A 21,341-nucleotide genomic window follows, 5' to 3' on the forward strand; every position below is an offset into this window, starting at 1 on the left:
GTAACTCCTCCGGGTGTCCAGTGGCAGCTCTAAAGAAGTCTGTGATCTGTCTCTGAGACTGGCTAGCCTCTCCTCCCACAGGCTCTCTCTCTGTCTGCGCAGCTCGAGCAAGAACAAACCCAGGCATCTCTGATCCTCATACCGCATGACTCTAGAGAATGGTCCAAAGCCCTCTCTGAACAAGCAATGGAAGCGGCCTCGTATCTCGTAGTAGACGGGGCAGTGGCATGTGTAGTGCAACTCTGTCTCAGGCTCGATGTCACACAAGGGGCATGTCCTGGCTTCTGCTGGTACTCCGTTGTATCTTCCAGTATCGATCCGCAGCAGGTGTGAAGATGTGCCTATCTGGCCAATAGCACATCGTATCCCATGAGACAAGTGGGTGTCCATGTATCTGGGCCTCGTCACAAAACCATCCTCCGTAAGCTAGAGGAGATGCTCTCTGTAGAAAGCCATCTTCGTGCCCAGCTCCTGTGCTGGCTGTATCCATGTCCTCTTGGTGTCTAGCTGAGTCAAGTCCTGGCGAATGAGCCTGGTGATCTCGGACTGTGTTAGAGTCATAGAGGGCGCATCCAGTGAGTACTGGAAGGGAGGCAATCTGTCTATGCTGAATCCATGCGCCTGAAACCATGATGTCATCTCCCCATACCAGCATGTTGTATCTCCCTGCATGGCTAGCTGTCGAGAGGACTGAAGTGCAAGGCGTGCATATCTGTCTCTGGGAAGTTCCCACATGCGGTGTATGAAGGAGACAGATCTGGTGAGCGCCTCAACCACCAGTGGGGGGGCAGCTAGCTCTGCTCGTATAATAGCACGTGGTACTGAAGCCTTGGCTCTAATGAGCCGCGAGATCATAGAGACTAGAGAGAGAGAGAGAGAGAGAGAGAGAGAGAGAGAGAGAGAGAGAGAGAGAGAGAGAGAGAGAGAGAGAGAGAGAGAGAGATGAAATGAAATGCTAAATTAAACGTCTTCAAAAGGCCAAAACGACCCATGATACTAAAAGTTACATCCTGATAGTATATGATACTCTGTCTCGAAAGCTATGAAAATAGAAATTGAACTGAAAATCTAAAATCTAGGTATGCCATACGTCGATGGATAGGTAGGAGGCATAATAAAGTAAACATGGTGAACACGTTAGGGGAGATGAGAACTAGAGACTATCATATACATCAACACATCGGAAGAGCGGGGAAATTGGGGGTAGTTGCAAGGGCACAAGCAATGTATGAACAATTACCGTAGATGTGGTAAGTTGATACCTGGGGATTCTCATACATTTTGGGAAACTGCGATAGGTTAGCAATATTCCAGCAGTAGTGTATGCATTTCTCTGGGACTCGGTTAGCAACATTGTGTACGTGACCATGGTACATTATTACATGGTAGAGTGATGTGGATTACTCTAGAGATTGATGACTCCTTGGTAGATGTGATGTGTATCTATGCCCCCACTTTGGCTTAGGCGAGAGCTGAGTTCTGGCAGCAGATTGTAGATGTGTTGCAAACTGTGGATTTGTGGATTGTTATCTCTCCTTCTAATCCACTTAAAATCATTGTCTTCATTGCACCACTTGCTTGCTTCCTTCCTTTAGATTGATGTGGTCAAACATGTCGAAGAAACGCCTTGGATAGTGTCCTAACATGGTCAAATAGGCACTTCTCTACCAAGTCAATGGTTAACAACTTAACCAACTACCTTTCTCCACCTGCGTGGCTCCACCTTGTTAGGTTCAGTAAAAATCAACCCCAACACCACATTGCAACTATCACTTTCCTTTGACACAATTGGGTCTTCATGTATGGTTTAGCTCATCCACAGATGTTTTGAATTCTCGCGCTTTTCTGCTATTCATGTCGTAGTAGATCTCCTTACCCTTTTTGCCACTCCCCTTGTGTGGTTTCGACTCTAGAATCTCAAGGCCCCAATCCTGCCAAGCCCTGATGGCCATTACTGATTGTCTTTGCCTAAAATGGTAGGGTAGCACTCCCTCTTGTAGAGTAGCTCTTCCTCTTATCGGGCATCACATACACATCTACCTTAACTTTACTTCACCCACTTTAACCTTCACAAAACTGGTAGCTCCCAAACACTTCATCTTAACATTTTCAAGCTATCTTGGCTTTGTAGGTGACAGCCCATTGATCTTCAAGCCTAACTGATGCATCCCTTGGTCGCTCATCACATAGATTTTTGCTCCACCAGCAATGTAAACTTTCGAGACTTGTTGGCCCTTCAAATGCGCATCAACCATAGAAGAAAAAGAAGAAGAAGAAGAGAATTGTTAATGTCATAGGAGCAATCCCAAGAGACCTCAGATTCCTTCCACCGATACAATCCATAGCCTTTGTCTTTACTCGCCTTGTGCTTACCACTTTAGACCACTGTCTATGCACTTCTGATGCCAAATCCAGCAATTTGGGTGCTAGATCACAGACGACATCATTTAGATTCCTCCCAAAGATAAGACCCATAGCCTTTGTCTTTCATCTCCTTGGCACCAAATCAAGCAATTGGGGGCAAGTAATCTTTGGGCCAACCAGACACACATCGTCAATCAGATCATAAGGTTGAGAGAACTCACCAAAAGCAAAATCTTCGATTTGGATCCTCCGATGTGGCGTCTCCTTCCTCTTGCTACTACTATCACCAACTTCATTTTGCTTCCTCTTGTCATTAACTTCATAGTTTACAGTCTCCTCTTGCCTTGCCCACTTAATAGGCATAGCATCCACTTCTTCTACTTTGGCTTTATCTTTATCCTTCTACGGATCCTTACCACCACCACCTACCTTGGCTTTGCCCTTATCGTACGCTCAAATGGTGGCTTAACAGAGAGAAGATCCATGTAAAATTCCATAGCCACTTGTTGAATATAGTCACATTTTGTAGCCAGTGAGACATTGGGCAGCAAGTCTTTGAAGCGCCACATGAGAGTGGTGGGAACTAGTGATGTATCAAAATCCCCCTTTACTTTGTCACTCATTTGGGTCCACTGAATAGATTAGCATTCGACAACAACTCACATCTTCGCTCCTCTAACTCTCTTAAGTTCTGCCTAGCTTGGCTGAGCTTGGACTCTAGCCATGGGCTGTCAGGGTGGCGCTCTTGAAGCTGTTGTAGAGATAAAATGCAGAGGTAAGATGCCTCTCCCTCAGACGCATGCCAGGAGTGAAGTATGAGCTCAATTGCAGAAATATTTTCTCCTCCTAGGAGGCAGAGCACAATGCACGAGGAGGATTTGGTGAATCTGTTGTTGGACTTTGAGAAAACCTTTGACCATGTGAATTAAACCTTCCGTGAAGGGACTATACTTGTATGTGCTTCTCAAAGTAGTCAGTTGAAAATATTGCTGGAGTCCAGGATGGCTCACATCACGGTTGTTGATCGCTGGTGGACGGGGATAGCAGTTGATGCTTTCACCATGTGTTCCACAGGAATGTGCATTTACTATGCCTTGCCTGGAGATCAAAGAATAGATCCAATATTCTGTCCATGAGAACGACCTTGCTCGTCTGGTAGGGATTTGTGGTCTGCAGCTACGGGAACTGCTAGATGCAAGTTGCAAATGGCACAGGTTTGTTTTTGCAAATGGGCAAGAGGCCAGCCTATGCAGGCTCCAAGACATTTATTCTAACTTTGGGGTCACTCATTCATTGGCGCAAGACTTTCACATTCTGGACTAGCAGGTCCCCTCCCACTAAGTGGCATTCTAAGATTAGTTTTGTTGGGTCCCCACCTGGAACTACGGTTTGCTATTTGGGTTGCCAGTTGCAAAATTAGTCTCAGTTTCAAATGCTTTGTGGAAGTCCAGGAAAATTCCTCCATCCTCATGCATGTTCTATCTCAATGAGAGATTTACAATTAGTAATTTTTCATTTGCTTTAAATTATATTCAATCTGCCATCAAGTAGAAACGAAGCATATGTCACAATGAAAGTAGGCTCAATCTCCATCAGCACAAGCTCCCCATGTCCAATAACTTACCATCGGCAGCTCCAAGAACAAGTAAAGCACACTAAGGGGACTACATCTATGCATTATGTTTCCTACAGTCCACATGGACAAAATCCTCATTTTTACATGATGCACTTAATCATCAGTTTAACGGCTGATGAAATATGATAACTTGCAGCACATTTTTTATCGCAATTACCTCTAATTCTAGACCGGTGGGGCTTTATTAGACAAACTCTTTCTCCTTCACACCTTGCTCATATAAATGCGGACAGCTTTTAATGTTGTAATGTGCATGTTCAGGATTTCCAGCGCTTTTGATCATAAAAAATTTCATCACAAAGAATCTAATAACATCAAATAATTTTACCAAACCTACATGAAAATTTTATTTCACTCTGAACTTTTCAAACAGAGTTAGCAAGTTCATACTCCAGGCAAATTTCAGTACTTACTGTGAAGCTATTATGGGGGTATAGACCATTCCAAGATTCACAACATTCCCCAAAACTAGTATGCCTCCACCTTTCTCAGACCCTTGTAAACAATGTGCAAAAACTCCAGGCGTCAATCCCTGGGAATAGAGTTGAGAGATGACAGATAGCTTACTCTGACCAAAGCCAATGATTCCATCCACCACATTTTGTGCTGTCAGTAAGTTACCAGATTGACTGTACCCACAGCTGGAGAAATAAATTAACCAACAGTTAGACTATACACTGGTTTCATAAACAAGATCTTTTAGTGTTTCTGAACCATTTTTCTTTGATGCGACTCTATAGAAAAGTCAATGTTTCATTGATGTGATTAACTAGAGCAGTCATTGATGCATTATAAACACACGCTAAGCATTCGAAGAAAGGGAAACTGTTCACCAAGACATTCGAAGATAGGAAACCTTTTCATCAAGGCATTTAACCACATCCAAAAAAGTGGACTTTCCTCTCTCTAACAATTGGAGCTCTTTTCTCTCCTCTTCTTGCTTTTCATGAAAAACACATGCTTTTGTGCTATTGTTTTTAGAAGTTATTTCTGCTTTTAGAGCATGTTAGTGTTAGGTTTTGGGATGCATGCCTTTCAGCCTATATAAGAGTTCCTAGTGTAGGCACTTACACACACAAAGTTCACCTTGGTGGATGACACCTGAGGAAAAAAAACTTGCCAATTCTTGCCATTTAGTCGTACTCAAACACAATCAATAAACATATACAAGATCGCAGGCGTTAATACTGGCAGTTCAGGCCCACCGACTCTCGTGTTAGAGCATTCCACTTCACCATCTTCTCCATCTCCCTTCACTCTCTTGTCATTTCTACTTCTTCAGATGTTTTCAAGTATTTAATATTTGACTCAAGTTTTGACCATGGTGTTTCCATACATCAACCAAGTACAGAATAAGTACAGTTCAGACCCCCGAGGATTCATATGTTGGATTCATACGGCGCTTATAGGTTATTGCTTAGGAGTTTCTATTTTAGTAGCATGTTTAGTGGTTAATCATTAGAAACTTCTGATCATTTATGGCTTTTGTGTCATATGTAGCATGTCTTTTGTTCAATTTAGGGTTGTGTATGATATGCCATGTATGGAATCTCATAAGGGTATGAACAGTACTTTCCACCCTTCCATACCTGACTGTTTTTGCCATATGGAAGATGGTCACTAATATTAGCAGGTCCCTTCCACAGATGAAGCAGTATTAGCAAAACATAACTCATATATTAAAAAGAAAGCCCAGTTACTGCCAGCACAGGCCAGCAGATCACCGAGATCTCAGGACGTATTGCCAATACCTACAAGTTTTGGCATTATTAAGTTGCAAAAGAAATAAGAGGGGAGTTTTGGGAGGAGACACGAGACCTGTAAAGAGCAAAGATGCACTCATTTTCAAGTGTAGTAAAAGCTGAAACTGACCCGAACACAATTTTTGCTTCACTGTTGGCCAGACTATTATTTGGCTGGACTGTGCTGTAAATCAAATTGTCCGCAACTAAGTAACCTGTTGTGCTGCTTCCATCCCCATACTGAAAGCTGTAGCTACATACTTGTGTACTATCACAGCCACTATTGCTGACCTTCAATGCATGGTCACAAATCAGATCGCTGCATGCTATTGTAAAGCTAGTTGATGATGTGTGAGGATCATAAGGCACCAATATCATCTGCAACGATCAATGCATACAACGGAGGCAGATTAGCTAGAATGCATTTGAGTACATTATTGAACAACATACTTCAAACACTGAAGGGTTTCAAGCTTACCCCAAGGTCATTGGACCTTGGACAAGCAGTGCATGGACTGCAATTCAGCCACAAAAGATCGCTCCCTGTATCTACTTGCACATAGTACTCCTTAGATGGAGTTCCTAAACTTATTTTTGTAAAGTAAATCCTGCAGCATCAGAAGAAATAATATTGACAATCAAAACAGCAATTTCTGATAAACTGTCCAACATGCATTCACTAACTAGCTCCCCACAGAAAATATGATGAAAACGCCACATAAAGGCCACTATTTCTATGATAAAGTCAAATCCAAGGGATCCAACAATGACAAAAGCAAATAAAAGTTGAAAGAAGAAGAAACTGCAAAGGTTGCATATCTTGCTTGTGCCTCTCCCTCTCTCTCTCCTAATGCGACTTCTCTCGTGATTGCACCTCCTACTCCACAAGAGCTTGAGGCTGTCGCCAAGGGTAAGTGGATAGGTGATAGTGGAAAATCCTCTCACATGTCTCAATTCTCTTACACCAAGAAGAGTTATCAAACTATGTCTTTATTAGTTCATAGTGGTGAGTGATTCTACTTTGCCTGTGGTTAATGTTGTAAATATCTATCTTGGTAATGAAATCTCTTCATGTGCTTAAGCTCTTAACCAACCTCTTCTCCATCTCTAAAGCAACTTCTAAAGGTCTTGAAGTCTATTTTGATCAAGAATTCATTGAAGTCGTTGATAGAAGGAGCCTCTATTGTGGCCCATGGTTATCAAGAAGCGGCTTGTACCATATACAGACTTTCACTTTACGTTTGCAACCACAGGAGTCAAATTTTCATCAGCTATTCTCTTTAGCGAAAGCACTTCTTTGGCACTCTCACTCTGGTCATGTCCCTATAACTACCCCCTACATCAGCTATTCCTTTGATTCCAGTATCCTCGACCACACATAAGAAGCCCAAGGGTCCTCCTAGTCTTGTGGATTCTACCATTCATGCGCATGTTTCTAGTCGTCAAATGACTCTTAGTTCACAGAAAATTATGATTTGATGTCACGAGTCATTACGCCTCATTCTGTCAAGGAGGCTATTCTCACTCTCATTGACGTGAGGCAATAATAATAAAAAATCGTCTTCTATTGAGGACACTGGCATCAAAATAGGCAGCAAAAGATGTGGTGGCTCTTAGTTCACAGCAACTGAATTACGCTTCAGAGTATGTCTCACTCTCATTTGCGTAAGGCTGTGATATAAAAGATGTTTTCTATTGAGGACAATGATGTCAAAATAGACAACAGAGGATGTAGTCATGACACGACATGCAATGATGACAGTCCTCTAATCCAATGGACACCTCTACTCACCTCTGCCACCTGCAATGCCATATACATCTACAAGGCAATATTGGAGAAGAGAGATCATAAAGGTAGAAAGGGATAGGACATTAGAGAGAGAGAGAGAGAGAGAGAGAGAGAAAGAAAGAAAGAAAGATATATTAACGTCTCGAAAGAGCCAAAATGGCCCATGAGACAAGAAACTATACATCTGGTAATACATCTCTCGTCTACTGAAACAGAAAAAAGATCTACTCAACATCATAGTGATGTTTGAGTCTACAAAGCTAAAACTAAGCTAAAACTGAGAATATGTACAAATACATGACTGATCCCATCCAAATCTGACCATCAACTTCTATCTCCCTGTCCTCTATCCAAGGATATCCCAGATGGGTAGATCCAGTATAGAGGCCGCTGAAAGGTGGCACTCGTCTCCGATGTCGAGCGATGATGCCTCTGATTTGGTGCAAATGGCGGGGTCTGGGTTGAGGCCCGGGTGGTCGAGGACGGCAAGTACGACCCTGTGCAGTGGCCTGATCAAGACGGACTCCTCTAGGCCTCGATGGACGTGGTCCTGGGGGTGTGGTTGTATCCATAGACGGAGTCTGCGTCCCAAGGTCCTCTCCCTCTCTACTGAAGAAGTCACGCATAGTGCGCTGTCGATCTGTTGGTGGAGAACTGTCTTGTAATAGTTTGTCCCTGTGCCTCCTCAGCTCTAGTAAAAAGAGTCCGAGGCATCTCTGGTCCTCATAATCCATCACCCGACGTAATGGTCCAAAGCCCTCTCTGAAAAGGCAATGGTATCTCCCCCTGATCTCGTAATAGACTGTGCAGCGGCAAATGTAATGCTCCTCAGATTCCACCTCTTGGTGGCATAGCTGACATGTCCTATCTGTCTGGGCCATCTGCATGTATCTGCCTTTCTCGATGCGTAGTTCATGGGAGGAGGTACGAATCTGTCCAATGAAATGAAATGAAATGTTATATTAACGTCTTCAAAAGGCCAAAATGACCTATGAGACCAATCTGTTACAAAATGGTGAACCTAATACCACGTCTGGGTACAAAAGAACTAGAACAAAGATACTACTACTAGAATCCATCCTCATCTGCACTCTCGATGTCGAGAGAGTATGGCTCAAATCCTCTATTGTAGTCTCCGTCGATTCTGTGTAGACCCTCTCCTCAATCATCTCGATCTCCGTAGCTCTAGTGCTCGGTCGATGAGAGTGTTGGTAGTGGTCGAATGAGTGTGGGCCGAGCTCTGCAGTGATGGCTGCTCCTCTGGCTGCCCCATATCTAGTGAAAGAAATCTGTAATCTGTCTCTGTGACTGTCTCTCTTTATCTCTCCCTAGTAAAGTGTCTCTATATCTGTGTAACTCAAGTAGATATAGCCCAAGACATCTCTGATCCTCATAACTCATGACCCTAGAGAAAGGACCGAAACCCTCTCTGAATAAGCAATGGAAACAGCCTCGTATTTCATAGTACACTGTGCAATGACATATGTAATGTAGCTCTGCCTCTGGGTCTAGCTGGCATGAGCAGCATGTCTTGTTGTCTGCTGGTATCGCTCTAAATATTCTAGTCCCAATCTCCAGTTGATGTGAGGATGTGCGTATCTGACCAATGGCACACCGCAAACCATGAGACATGTGTCCATATAGCTGCATCGAATCACAAACCCATCTCCTATGAGGTGGAGAAGATGCTCTCTATAGAAAGCCATCTTCGTGCCCAACTCCTATGGCGGCTCTATCCATGTCCTCCTCGTATCCAGCTGGATCAGGTCCTAACGAATGAGTCTAGTAATCTCCACCCGTGTAAGAGACATCGAGGGTGCCTGAAGAGAGTACTAGAAAGAAGGCAGCCGATCCATGGTGAAGCCATGCATCTGAAACCATGATGTCATCTGTGCATACCAGCATGAAGTGTCCCCCTGAAGAGCTAAGTGTCTAGAAGACTCGAGGGCCAATCTAGCATATCTGTCTCTAGTAGTATCCCACAAGTTGTGCACAAAGGAGACTAATCTGGTAAGCACCTCAATCTCCATAGGAGGGGCAGCTAGCTCTGCTCGAATGATAGCGTGGGGTATGGAGGCCTTGGCTCTGACCAGTCGAGAGATCATAGATACCAAGGGCCTCTCCATACGTCTCCAACCATCCTGGCCTACAGAAGGTCCCCATATATGCACCCCATACAACATAGCTGAGCCTACTAAAGTATCAAAGAGCCATAACTTTGTCCGAGCTTCCTGGAACTGAACCTGCGATCACATCCTCTCCAAGCCTCCCAAGGCCGCAAAAGCTCTAGTCATTCTAGTCTCTGCTGCTCTCCCCATAGAAAACCTCTTCCCAGTGAAGACAACCCCAAGGTAAGTGCATGCATCTGTATACTCTACAATCTCCTGACCATATGTGAAAGTCGGTGCTGATCTCCTGATCCACTGTGGTGTGGTGTTAAACACCATAACCTTGGTTTTACCAAGGTTTACAAACAATCCACTATCCTCTGTAAAACTGTGTAATTCATCCAACTGTCGTTGCATACCCTCTGGTGAGTCAGAGATCGACATAATATCATCAGCATATAAAAACAATGGGATCCACGTCCCTGCCAGTTGGGCACCTCTATCACCCTCTCTGTCAATGTAATCATACACCTCATTAACATACATACCAAATAGAGTAGGAGACAATGGGCATACCTGTTTCACCCCAATGGTGGAGTGAACTAAATCAGATATCCCCTCCGGAGTGCGTACATGTCCCATCACTGATCTGTATAGAGCCATAATCCCCCAAATCAACACTATGGGCACCCCCATCTCCTGCAGTCTGCGCATCAATCGAGCTCTCGGTACCATGTCAAATGCTTTATGGAAATCCACAAAGCTACAATAAATCCGTCTCCCATATGACCTACCCTCCTCAATGATGGCTCTTAAGTGTCAGAATATGATCTGTATCACTGATCTGTATAGAGCCATAATCCCCCAAATCAACACTATGGGCACCCCCATCTCCTGCAGTCTGCGCATCAATCGAGCTCTCAGTACCATGTCAAATGCTTTATGGAAATCCACAAAGCTACAATAAATCCGTCTCCCATATGACCTACCCTCCTCAATGATGGCTCTTAAGTGTCAGAATATGATCAAGAGTGGAGAAACCCCTCCTAAAACCGGCCTAGCCCTTTGCTCGTACACCCTCACCCTCTGCCCAATTACTCAACTGTTGTTCAAGAATGGATGCATACAACCATGCCAATGTGTGCCCAACCATAATAGTGCGGTAATTCTCAGGCTCTGTAGGATCACCTGCTTTGAAGATAGGCACAATAGTAGACAACCTCCAAGTCCCAGGTAACCCCTCACACATAGCACGATTGAACAACATTGCAAGAACCTCTACCAACATGTGTAAAGTGCTCTGCTACTAGACCATCATGATCATATGCCCTTCTGGTCCTCATCCTGTCAATGGCTCTCTTTACCATCTCAGTGGTAAAGAAGGTGCTGGTAGGTGGGCATGGCTCTATAGGATCTCGAAGGGGGTAATGTCCAGGAACCGTATATAACGATGAGGCATACTGGCCCCACACATCAGGAGAAGTAATCACTGGGGGAGGGAAGTGCTCATGAAAGAATCGCCATGCCTCTCCTGAGTCTCTACTCAAGAACAATTGATACAAGTCTCGCTCCATCTGGGTCAAGTAAGATCGTTTCTTCCGTCGCACAAGCACAAGGCGCCGGGAAGCAATCCGAGATTGTCTATAAGTGATGACTCCTAAAAGAAGATCCCTCTGAAGCTGGGCTCTCATCTCTCTGCACTCCTCATCATACCAACTATTATGGGGCATGCTCCTAGAATATCGCCTTTGGCTCGGCTGAGCGTGTGGGCCTTTGATGTTGCACCATGCAGTGTCTCCTTCAGTAAAATGGTGCACTCCTCCACTAAGAGGCCAAGACCAGTTGTGCATAGACGGCTATAGATCTCCTCTGTATAAACTGAGTCAATCTCTGGTGTAAATGTATAACGCGTGTGTGACCTGCCTCCTAATGTCTGGGATGTACTATACTGAAATGAAACTGATAATGTCAAAAGTGCAGAATCTACTGCTACGCCCATTGGTCTGGCTCCCACTATGAATTCCCGAGTACAAGGAATAAAGCTCGGCTGTGCCATAATATAGTCCATTGTACTGGCCCCGTGTCTGTGTGGAAAGCATGTGAAACCGGCTGTTCCAGGAAATCGTTGTAAGCCATTAAGTATGGCTAACCCATGTGTAGTCGTCATCTCCGTGAGGCATCTCCCATACTCCGTCTGTTCTCTATCATGTGAGCATCCCTGAAGCTCTAACTCACCCACAACCAGCTCTCTAAGCATCTCATCTGAAGTGTCGTAGAAGACTGAGTTGCCCGTTCGCGCATTGAAGTCCCCTAGGAGGATGATATCACCATCCCTAGAAAACTCCCATATATCATCATCTAGAATAGAGAAAGGCGACTGTCCTCTGGATACAGCATATACTAACGTACTGGGGCGGAAGTAACATATGGCAATGTATAGAAATCGGCCTGTGTCAGCTCTCAGCCTCACCCACATGTATCTAGCATGATCATCTCTTCGTACAATATGTAGTAGTGGCTATAGCTCCTCCCTAAATAGCACTGCTACTCCTCCTAAACCTCTACTCCTGTGTTCACGTCTTGAGACTGTCCTGTGGGCTGTCTCCCCTCTGTATCCCACCACATGTGGCATAAGCTAGCCAGGGGCCTGATGAGTCTCTGAGAAGAAAACAATGTCCCTGTCTTTGAAACTGTCCTCAAAGGCACCAACGTCCAACCTCATAGATCCATTACAATTCCAAGTAGCCATCTTTAGTGTGGTCCCATAGGTCTCACACCGTCATGTAGAGCGTCGCTCTACAATCACCATCCGACCATCTCTGTAAAAGGCCATCTTTCCCTTCTCCCTTGCCGCCATAATCTCTGGCATTACCTATATGCGCAAGCTGTGAGAGAGTGAGATCATCACCGAGGAAAATACCTGTCTTCTTGAGAGTAGGCCTCTTTCTCAAGAATTCCGTTTTCTCTTCCAAAGAGGGGAAGCGTAGTATGAGAGCTCTTCCTTTTGAAGATTCTCCCGGGCCATCACTCTTCTTGCCCACTCTCCATGCCTTTGTGTGTGAAGGCTTGTCCACCCCCATCATGGATGTGAGGCTTGTGACCTCTTTTTCCACATTGTTTATGTCCTTGAGACCGGTTACCCTCACATGTAGAGCCCGCGTCCTCCTTTGTTCCTCTTCGAGGGTCATGTTAATAAGAGTGGGTGTACAAGGAGCTTCCTTTCCTTTCCCTTTCTTGGCAACCTAAGTCCATTTTTCGTCCTCCTCTACTTTCTTTTGTGTTGCAGAGATGACCGCAGCCACAGAGAGAGAGAGAGAGAGCTGGAAAAGGCTCTCCATGATGATAACAAAGTTGTATAAGATACAAGTTTCCAAGGGTGGTATGGCATAGGTGTGACATGTGCAACTGCTTGATTTGTGTCGTCTAGTGCGTCAGTACTTAGAGTCAATGTCTACTGAACTGGTTTGTGGCTTACGTCATATTTTGCAGGCATAATCGAGGGCGATTACAATTCTTTCGAGAGCGGGTATGTCACAAAATGATGATGTGACATGACCACACGGACAAAGTCCAGATTAAATTTCATAAGGATTCCTCTCGATGGGTCCCAAGGGACACAAAGAATTATAGAACCGAAGCTCACAGTTATACCAACTTATGGTACCACGGCCAAGGGGCCTAAAATCCTAAAGACCAGAAGCTTGCACTCTGAAAGAGAGTTCCGTAAATCGCGATAACACGCTGACGTGGCAAATTGTACGGATGCTCATGTGGCAGACTGTACGAAAATTCCGTGTTTTACGTTGACTGTGCCACGTGGCAGACTGTACGGATTTCCGCAATTCACGCTGGCATCTGTTGGGAGCAAATGCTTTTGGGATTGATTGCTTTTGAGCTGATTGGTTTTGGGGCTCTTCTTTTGGCATCCCTTGTATTGTTTATAAGAGCCCTTGGGGCATCACTCTGCAATGCATCTGGACGCAGAGTGTGAGAGCAGAGGTCTCTTGGGAGTTTTACTTCGCAATGATTAATGATAAAGAAATATCAAAAGGGGCACCAAACTTTGGGGCCAATACCTCTAGGCACGGTACTACGTCAAGCCGTGTCGTCTCTCTCTCTCTCTCTCTATTTTCAAGTCAGGGGATCCTATGATACCCGGGAACTACCGTACCATTATGGTAGGTCACACTTTGACCCGACTGTACGCATCCATTCTTGAACAAAAATTGAGTAGATGGGCAGAGAATCAGGGCATAAGGGCAACGGGACAAGCTGGATTCAGAAGGGGTTATTCCACTTTAGATCATATTCTTACGCTTAGAGCCATTATTGAAGAAGGAAGAGCAAATGGAAGAAGAATGTATTGTTGCTTTGTGGATTTTCGGAAAGCTTTTGATACAGTATCAAGGGCCAGATTGATGCGCAGGATGCAAGAGTTAGGGGTCCCCAAAGAGATTATTTGGGGGATCATGGCCTTATACGGATCAGTAACTGGTTATGTACGTACTCCAGAAGGGGATTCCGACATTGTTCACTCCACCGTTGGAGTAAAGCAAGGATGCCCACTGTCCCCAACTTTATTTGGTATGTACATAGATGAGGTATCAGATTACATTGATAGAGAAGGTGACAGAGGTGCTCAACTTGCAGGGTCATGGATCCCGCTGCTACTGTATGCAGATGATATTGTATTGATAGCAGAATCACCAGATGGAATGCAGAGGCAGCTAGATGCTTTACATAAATTCGCGGAGGACAGTGGACTGTCGGTAAACTTGGGTAAAACCAAAGTTATGGTGTTTAACACCACACCGCAGTGGGTTAGGAGATCGGCACCTACATTTGCATATGGCCAGGATACAATAGAGTACACAGATGCATACACATACCTTGGGGTGGTATTTGCAGGACCGAAGTTTACTCTTAAGAAAGCAGCGGATGCTAGATTATCCAGAGCCTCTGCAGCCCTGGGAGGGTTGGAGAGGATGTGTTCACAAGTGCAGTTTCAGGAACCACGAACAAAACTTTGGTTCTTTGATACTGTGGTGGCTTCGGCTATGCCTTATGGGGTCCAGATTTGGGGACCATCTGTGGATCAGGATAATTGGAAGTCAATGGAGAGACCTTTGGTATCTATGATTTCCCGAATGATTAGAGCCAAGGCCTCCGTACCACACGCGATTACCCGAGCGGAACTAGCGGCCCCTCCGATAGAAATCGAAGCTCTTACCAGATCAGTGTCCTTTATACATGGTTTGTGGGATACAAATAATGGCCGATATACTAGACTGGCCCTCGAATCCTCTCGACAATTGGCAATGGAAGGGGATACATCATGCTGGTATGCGCAACTGTCCTCGTGGTTTCAAAGACACGGGTTCAGTATGGAAAGATTGCCCCCCTTCCAATACTCTCTTGAGGCTCCATCACTGGCAATTACACGAAAGGAGATTAATAAAATCATCCGACAGGATCTTATACAGTTGGATACTAAGAGGACATGGGTAGACTCTACACAAGAATTGGGCACGAAGATGGCCGACTACAAAGAAAACTTCCTACAACTATCTGAAGATGGATTTGTGATTCGCCCAAGTTACATGGATACCCACCTGTCTCATGGGGTGAGATGTGCTATTGGTCAGATTCGTACATCCTCACACCAGTTGGAAATTGAATTTGGCAGATTTAGGGGAATCCCACCTGAGAGCAGAATTTGCAAGTTATGCGGAATGGAGCCGGAGACAGAATTACACTATATATGCCACTGCACAGTATACTACAAGATACGTGAGCATTTTCACTGCCTCTTTAAAGAAGGCTTTGGACCTCTAGATAGAATCATGCAATACCAAGATCAAAGATGCTTAGGCTTGTACCTACTGGAACTACATTGGCACAGGGATAATCTAATGAGAAGACAAAGAGCACTACAGCCTCAGAGGCAGATCACAGACTTCTTCGGATCGAGAGAAGCAGGAGTGGAAGGTGAAGCAAGAGGCCAGCAGCCAACACAAAGGAGTACCCACATTCATACCAAAGGCACCCTAATTGACAGAGCAATTGAGCTTAAGAAATCGAGACGACCACGACCAAGATGCAGAAGCACACTTCACCGGAGGAGACTACAACAAAGGATTAGAAGCATTCTAGCTAGACACCCAGAATGATCCTAAGAAGTTCATTTAATACTTTGTATTTAGTTTCACATTTAAATTTCACACTTTTCACAGTTAGTACTTCAGTACTAAGGTACCTAGACATTGTAACAGATTCACAACTTTTGTATCAGTTTGGTCTCATAGGTCATTCTCGCGTTTTGAAGACGTTAATATAACATTTCATTTCTCTCTCTCTCTCTCTCTCTCTCTCTCTCTCTCTCTCTCTCTCTCTCTCTCTCTCTCTCTAGGCCAGGATGGTTGGAGACGTATGGAGAGGCCCTTGGTATCTATGATCTCCCGATTGATTAGAGCCAAGGCCTCCGTACCTCACGCGATCATTCGAGCAGAGCTAGCTGCCCCCCCCATGGAGATTGAGGCGCTTACCAGATCAGTGTCCTTTGTGCACAGCCTATGGGATACTACTAGAGACAGATATGCTAGACTGGCCCTTGAGCCTTCCAGACAGTTAGCTCTACAGGGGGACACTTCATGCTGGTATGCACAGATGACTTCATGGTTTCAGACGCATGGCTTCACCATGGACAGGTTGCCCCCTTTCCAGTATTCTCTTCAGGCACCCTCACTGTCTCTTACACGGGTGGAGATCACTAGACTCATTCGTCAGGACCTGATCCAGCTCGACACCAGGAGGACATGGATAGAGCCGCCTCAGGAGTTGAGCACGAAGATGGCTTTCTATAGAGAGCATCTTCTCCACCTCACAGGAGATGGGTTTGTGATTCGACCCAGCTATATGGACACACATATGTCTCATGGTTTGCGTTGTGCCATTGGTCAGATACGCACATCCTCACATCAGCTCGAGATTGAGACTGGTAGATTCAGAGGGATACCAGCAGACAGCAGGATATGCCGATTATGCCAGAGAGAGCCAGAGACAGAGTTGCACTACATATGTCATTGCACAGTGTTCTATGAGATACGGGGGCGTTTCCACTGCTTATTCAGAGAGGGTTTTGGTCCTCTATCTAGGGTCATGAGTTATGAGGATCAGAGATGTCTTGGACTATATCTACTTGAGTTACACAGGTATAGAGACACTTTACTGGGGAGAGCTAGAGAGAGGCAGTCCCAGAGAGACATTACAGATTTCTTTTCACTAGATATGGGACAACCAGAGGAGCAGCCACCACTGCAGAGCTCGTCCCACACTCATTCGACCACTACTGGCACTCTCATCGACCGAGCATTGGAGCTACAGAGATACAGACGACCGCGACTGAGGAGAGGAGCTACACAGCATCGACGGAGAGTACAACAGAAGATTCGAGCCATACTCTCTCGACATCCAGAGTGCAGATGAGGATGGATCCTCACCATTTCTTCCATCTTTGTTTCACACACTGTTACATCCAGTTTACCGGGTACCTATTGTATCAGCTGCTACACCCACGTAGTTTTAGATTGTAGTAGTAGTAGTAGTATTTTGTTCCACTTCTAGTTCTTTTCTAGTTCTTTTGTACCCAGACATGGTATTAGATTCACTATTTTGTAACTGATTGGTCTCATAGGTCATTTTGGCCTTTTGAAGACGTTAATATAACATTTCATTTCATTTCTCTCTCTCTCTCTCTCTCTCTCTCTCTCTCTCTCTCTCTCTCTCTCTCTCTCTCTCTCTCTCTCTCTCTCTCTCAAAGTTCAATGATTTTGAAGTTTCAGTTCGTGTGTTACTATTGATTTCTCGCTTGGAGTGTCCAAGCCTATTACAAGATCAGCCAACATTCATGCAAGACCAGCCCTAGCGCTAGCAAAATCAGCAGATAAGCCAACGTTTTCAAATTTCAGCCCCTTTCCCTTGCTAGAAACGGATCGGATGTATCTTGGCTAGCTTCCCCATGCGGTCCCGTACTCTGGAAGCCCATTGAGCCTCTTCTCTACCATTCCCTCCCCGCATTGAGTGCTCCAATTCTACCCATCATCAGCTGTTGGAATTAGGGTTGCAGAGAAATGCACACACAGAGCTTGGAGAAGACGAAGGAAGCTCAAGGCACACAATAAAGAGTGTGTTACTTAGTGTGCAATGGAAAGATGGATAGCCCTAGAGTGATGGGCGTATATACAATGCTCGGGGGGAAAAACCTCCTAAAGACGGAAAAAATGCCCCGGCGGTCCTAGTGTGTTCACACACATCACTACCACATGTATATGGTAACAAATCCCCCCTGGACTAATGCGGTGAACGAGAGCTGGCACAAGAGTAAAGGGAAGTGCCATGTCCTGAGGACATGATCAATCCACAAAGGGGAGTAAGCCCAAATCTTTGCGGAAAGCTTCAAGCTTCTCATGAGACAATGCCTTTGTGAAAAGATCTGCAAGGTTGTCCTATGTTGGCACATAAGCCAAGCTGATCTCTCCTGTTGAGAGCCTCTCCCTGACATAGTGGTAATGCACCTCAATGTGCTTTGTGCGAGCATGAAAAACTGGGTTCCTCGCAACTGCCAATGCGCTCTGACTGTTAGTGTAGATAGTGTTGGCAGTGTCCTGTCCAACACCCAAATCAACCATAAGGCGTCTGAGCCATACACACTCAACCGTAGCTGTGAAGACTGTCCTGTACTCACCCTCACAACTCGAATTGGCCACAGTAGATTGCTTCTTGCTCAACCATGATATACATGAACTGCCAAGCATGAAACAAAAACCACTTGTGGACACTCGCGTGTCAAAACAACCAGCCCAATCTGATTCCAAAAAAGCATGTAAGTCTGGCGGCAATGATCCCACCTTGGGATAAAACAAGCCAAGATGTAAAGTGCCACTAAGGTAGCAGAAAATCCTCTTGACAGCCTACCAATGCTTAGACCCTCGGCTATGCATAAATCTGCTGACCAGTGAGACTACAAACTCAATATCCGGCCTCGTGTTGCATACATAAATGAGGCAGCCAATAGCAGTTTGATAAAGAGTGACATCAGCAGGATCGCCAGCATCATGTAGACTCAACTTCAAACCTGTTTACATGGGAGTCGCAATAGGTTTGCAATCCTCAAGTCCAAACTTACATAGCAATGTCACTTTTCTGAAACGAGGCAATACCACCATCACACTGCTTAAACTGTATACCCAAGTAATGATGCAACAGCCCCAAATCTTTCATCTTGAAAGTAGCATTGAAATCAGCCTTAAATTCAGCAATATATTCCTCATTTGGTCCAATCATCAGCAAATCATCGACATAAAGAACCACAATGAGAAGTACACCACCCTCACGCTTTACATACAATGTGCTTTCTGTTGGACTGTTACGAGCCTCGTTTGACCAAATGAGTGTCAGCTTTCTTAAACCAAGCACGAGGAGATTGCTTCAACCCATACAAAGCCTTCTTACATCTACACACTTTGTCCTCTTGTCCTTTTATGACAAAACCGCGAGGCTGCGTTACATAAACTTCCTCAAATATGTCACCATTCAAGAAAGTAAAAACAATGTCTGATTGATGTACATCCCAACCAAAATGAGCTGCCAATGCACAGAGAAAACGCACAGTAGTCATACGACGAGTGGGAGCAAAAGTCTCTTCATAATCTATGCCTTTTTGTTGTGCATAACCCTTTGCAACAAGTCGAGCCTTATGACGATCGATCTCACCATCCGGCTTGCATTTCAATTTGTAAACCCACTTCATACCAATGGCCTTTTTGCCAGGAGGCAAATCACATAAAGTCCATGTGTCATTTTCTATAAGTGCATCATATTCTGATTGCATGGCAACCATCCAATTTTCTGAATTCTGTGCTTCATCAAAAGACAGAGGCTCCTCAACATCATGTAAGCTAGACACAGCCAAAGCATAACAATCCGATGCATAAGATGCATGGCGAGAGCCTGAAAGAGTACGACTAGACAAAGGTGCATCCAATTTACTGTCACGCAAAGTGTGCACCAGCCATTTTGGCATACCTCTAGCCTGCTCATTTTCAGCCCTTTCCTCATCAAGTACATCATGTACATCTGCATCCGTAATAGGCTAATCTGTAACATTTTCAGAAACCCCCATAGGCTGTACATTTGCCTCATTGGAACTTACATTCGTATTTCCACCACCGAAAAGAGGCAACAAAGTGTCATAAATGTCCTGTGAGCTTACATTACTGTCTCTAGTACATGACAGCAAGGGCTGAACAGAATCTTCCACAAACACTACATCCCGTAAAACCAGAATACGTTTTGTTTGCAGATGATACAACCTGTAACCTTTGCTTTCAGCACTATAACAAACAAAAATACATTTGACAGCCTTATCATCCAATTTTCTGCGTTGTGTTTGTGGCACCAAAGCATATGCCAAACAGCCAAAAACACGCATGTGCTCAATAGAAGGCTTTCTATCATGCCATGCTTCATATAGAGTAATAGACTGCAAAGCTTCGTAGGACACCTGTTTAGTACATAAGTGGCACACATGATGGCCTCAAGCCAAAAAGAATGCGGCAAAGCTTGACTTTTGACCATACATCGTACCATTTCCGTAAGTGACCTGTTTTTCCTCTCAGCAACACCATTTTGCTGAGGTGTATAAGGCACTGTACATTGGTGTTTTATCCCACGACTAGCCAGAAATGCATTGAATTTATGAGACATATACTTCCCCCTCGATCGGAACGGAGGGTGCCCATAGTACATTTCAAGACATTTTCAGCCATAGCCAGAAATTGTTTGAAGCACATAAAAACTTCGAACTTCGCTTTAAGCGGAAATACCCATGCATGCCTGGAGTAATCATCAATGAAAGTCACGACGTAAAGGTAATTGCCCAAGGACGGAGTTTGCATGGGCCCACAAACAACACTATCCACAAGCTGCAACCTGCATGTGGCCCGAACTGAACAGTCCTTTGGAAACTTAGAACGCTGCATCTTACCCAAAATACAGCCTTCACAAACATGTTTGACAGGTGCTTTAAGAGGCGGCAAAGAAGCAACAATATCAGATTTCTGCAAACGCAGCAAACTGGCAAAATTCAGATGACCAAAACGTGCATGCCAAAGTTTTGCATTTGAAATAGCCCTTAAATCTGCGACAGCATTTGCAAAATTTTGTCCACACTTGTCATACAAAGTGAGCTTATACAGCCCACGGCACAAAAGGCCAGATGCAACAATTTCATCACCAAAACTGTACATCTGTCATCCACAAATTTGACTACAAGTCCAAGTCTAGCAAGTGCGGATACAGACAAGAGATTTTTCTTGATCCCAGATACATAAAGTGCATCAACCAGTATGAAGGAACTACCATTTGCAGTAGTAAGCACAATCTTTCCAACTCCCTGAACCGGATAAGAGGCATTGTTGGCACAAGTGACGATGTGAGGTAATGTGCTTCGTAGCACCACTGTGGAAATACCACACATGTGAATCTGCAGCAACAACTGACAAGCATGCATCATGGACAGCAGGATTGTAAGAAAACTCTGCGCTAAAAGCCCATTCTGCATCAACATCAGCAACACAGTCTCCTTTCATAGAAGACTCAACAATGGCTACATTTGCAGTGGAACCACCCTCTTTCTTCTTAGC

The 21,341-nt window shown here is 44.6% G+C and overlaps 1 protein-coding gene across 10 annotated transcripts in view; it reads right to left on the reverse strand.

The window, feature by feature from the left end:
• Positions 1–21,341, reverse strand: part of LOC147429592 (aspartic proteinase 36-like) — a 136,060-nt gene that overhangs the window by 82,413 nt on the left and 32,306 nt on the right. For all 10 annotated transcript variants that reach the window (XR_015185889.1, XR_015185890.1, XM_086495845.1 and 7 more), the window contains 3 exons: positions 6,221–6,350; positions 5,873–6,120; positions 4,414–4,641 (listed from right to left, as the gene is read on the reverse strand). Coding sequence is in view for 8 of the 10 variants with exons in the window: in XM_086495845.1 (XP_086351971.1) it covers positions 4,414–4,641; positions 5,873–6,120; positions 6,221–6,350 (606 nt within the window). In the remaining 2 variants the exon portion in view is untranslated. The remainder of the gene's footprint in view (positions 1–4,413; positions 4,642–5,872; positions 6,121–6,220; positions 6,351–21,341) is intronic.

Source organism: Adiantum capillus-veneris, chromosome 22 (genome assembly GCF_014529385.1).
Source record: "Adiantum capillus-veneris isolate H3 chromosome 22, ASM1452938v2, whole genome shotgun sequence".
NCBI classification, from domain to species: Eukaryota; Viridiplantae; Streptophyta; class Polypodiopsida; order Polypodiales; family Pteridaceae; genus Adiantum; species Adiantum capillus-veneris.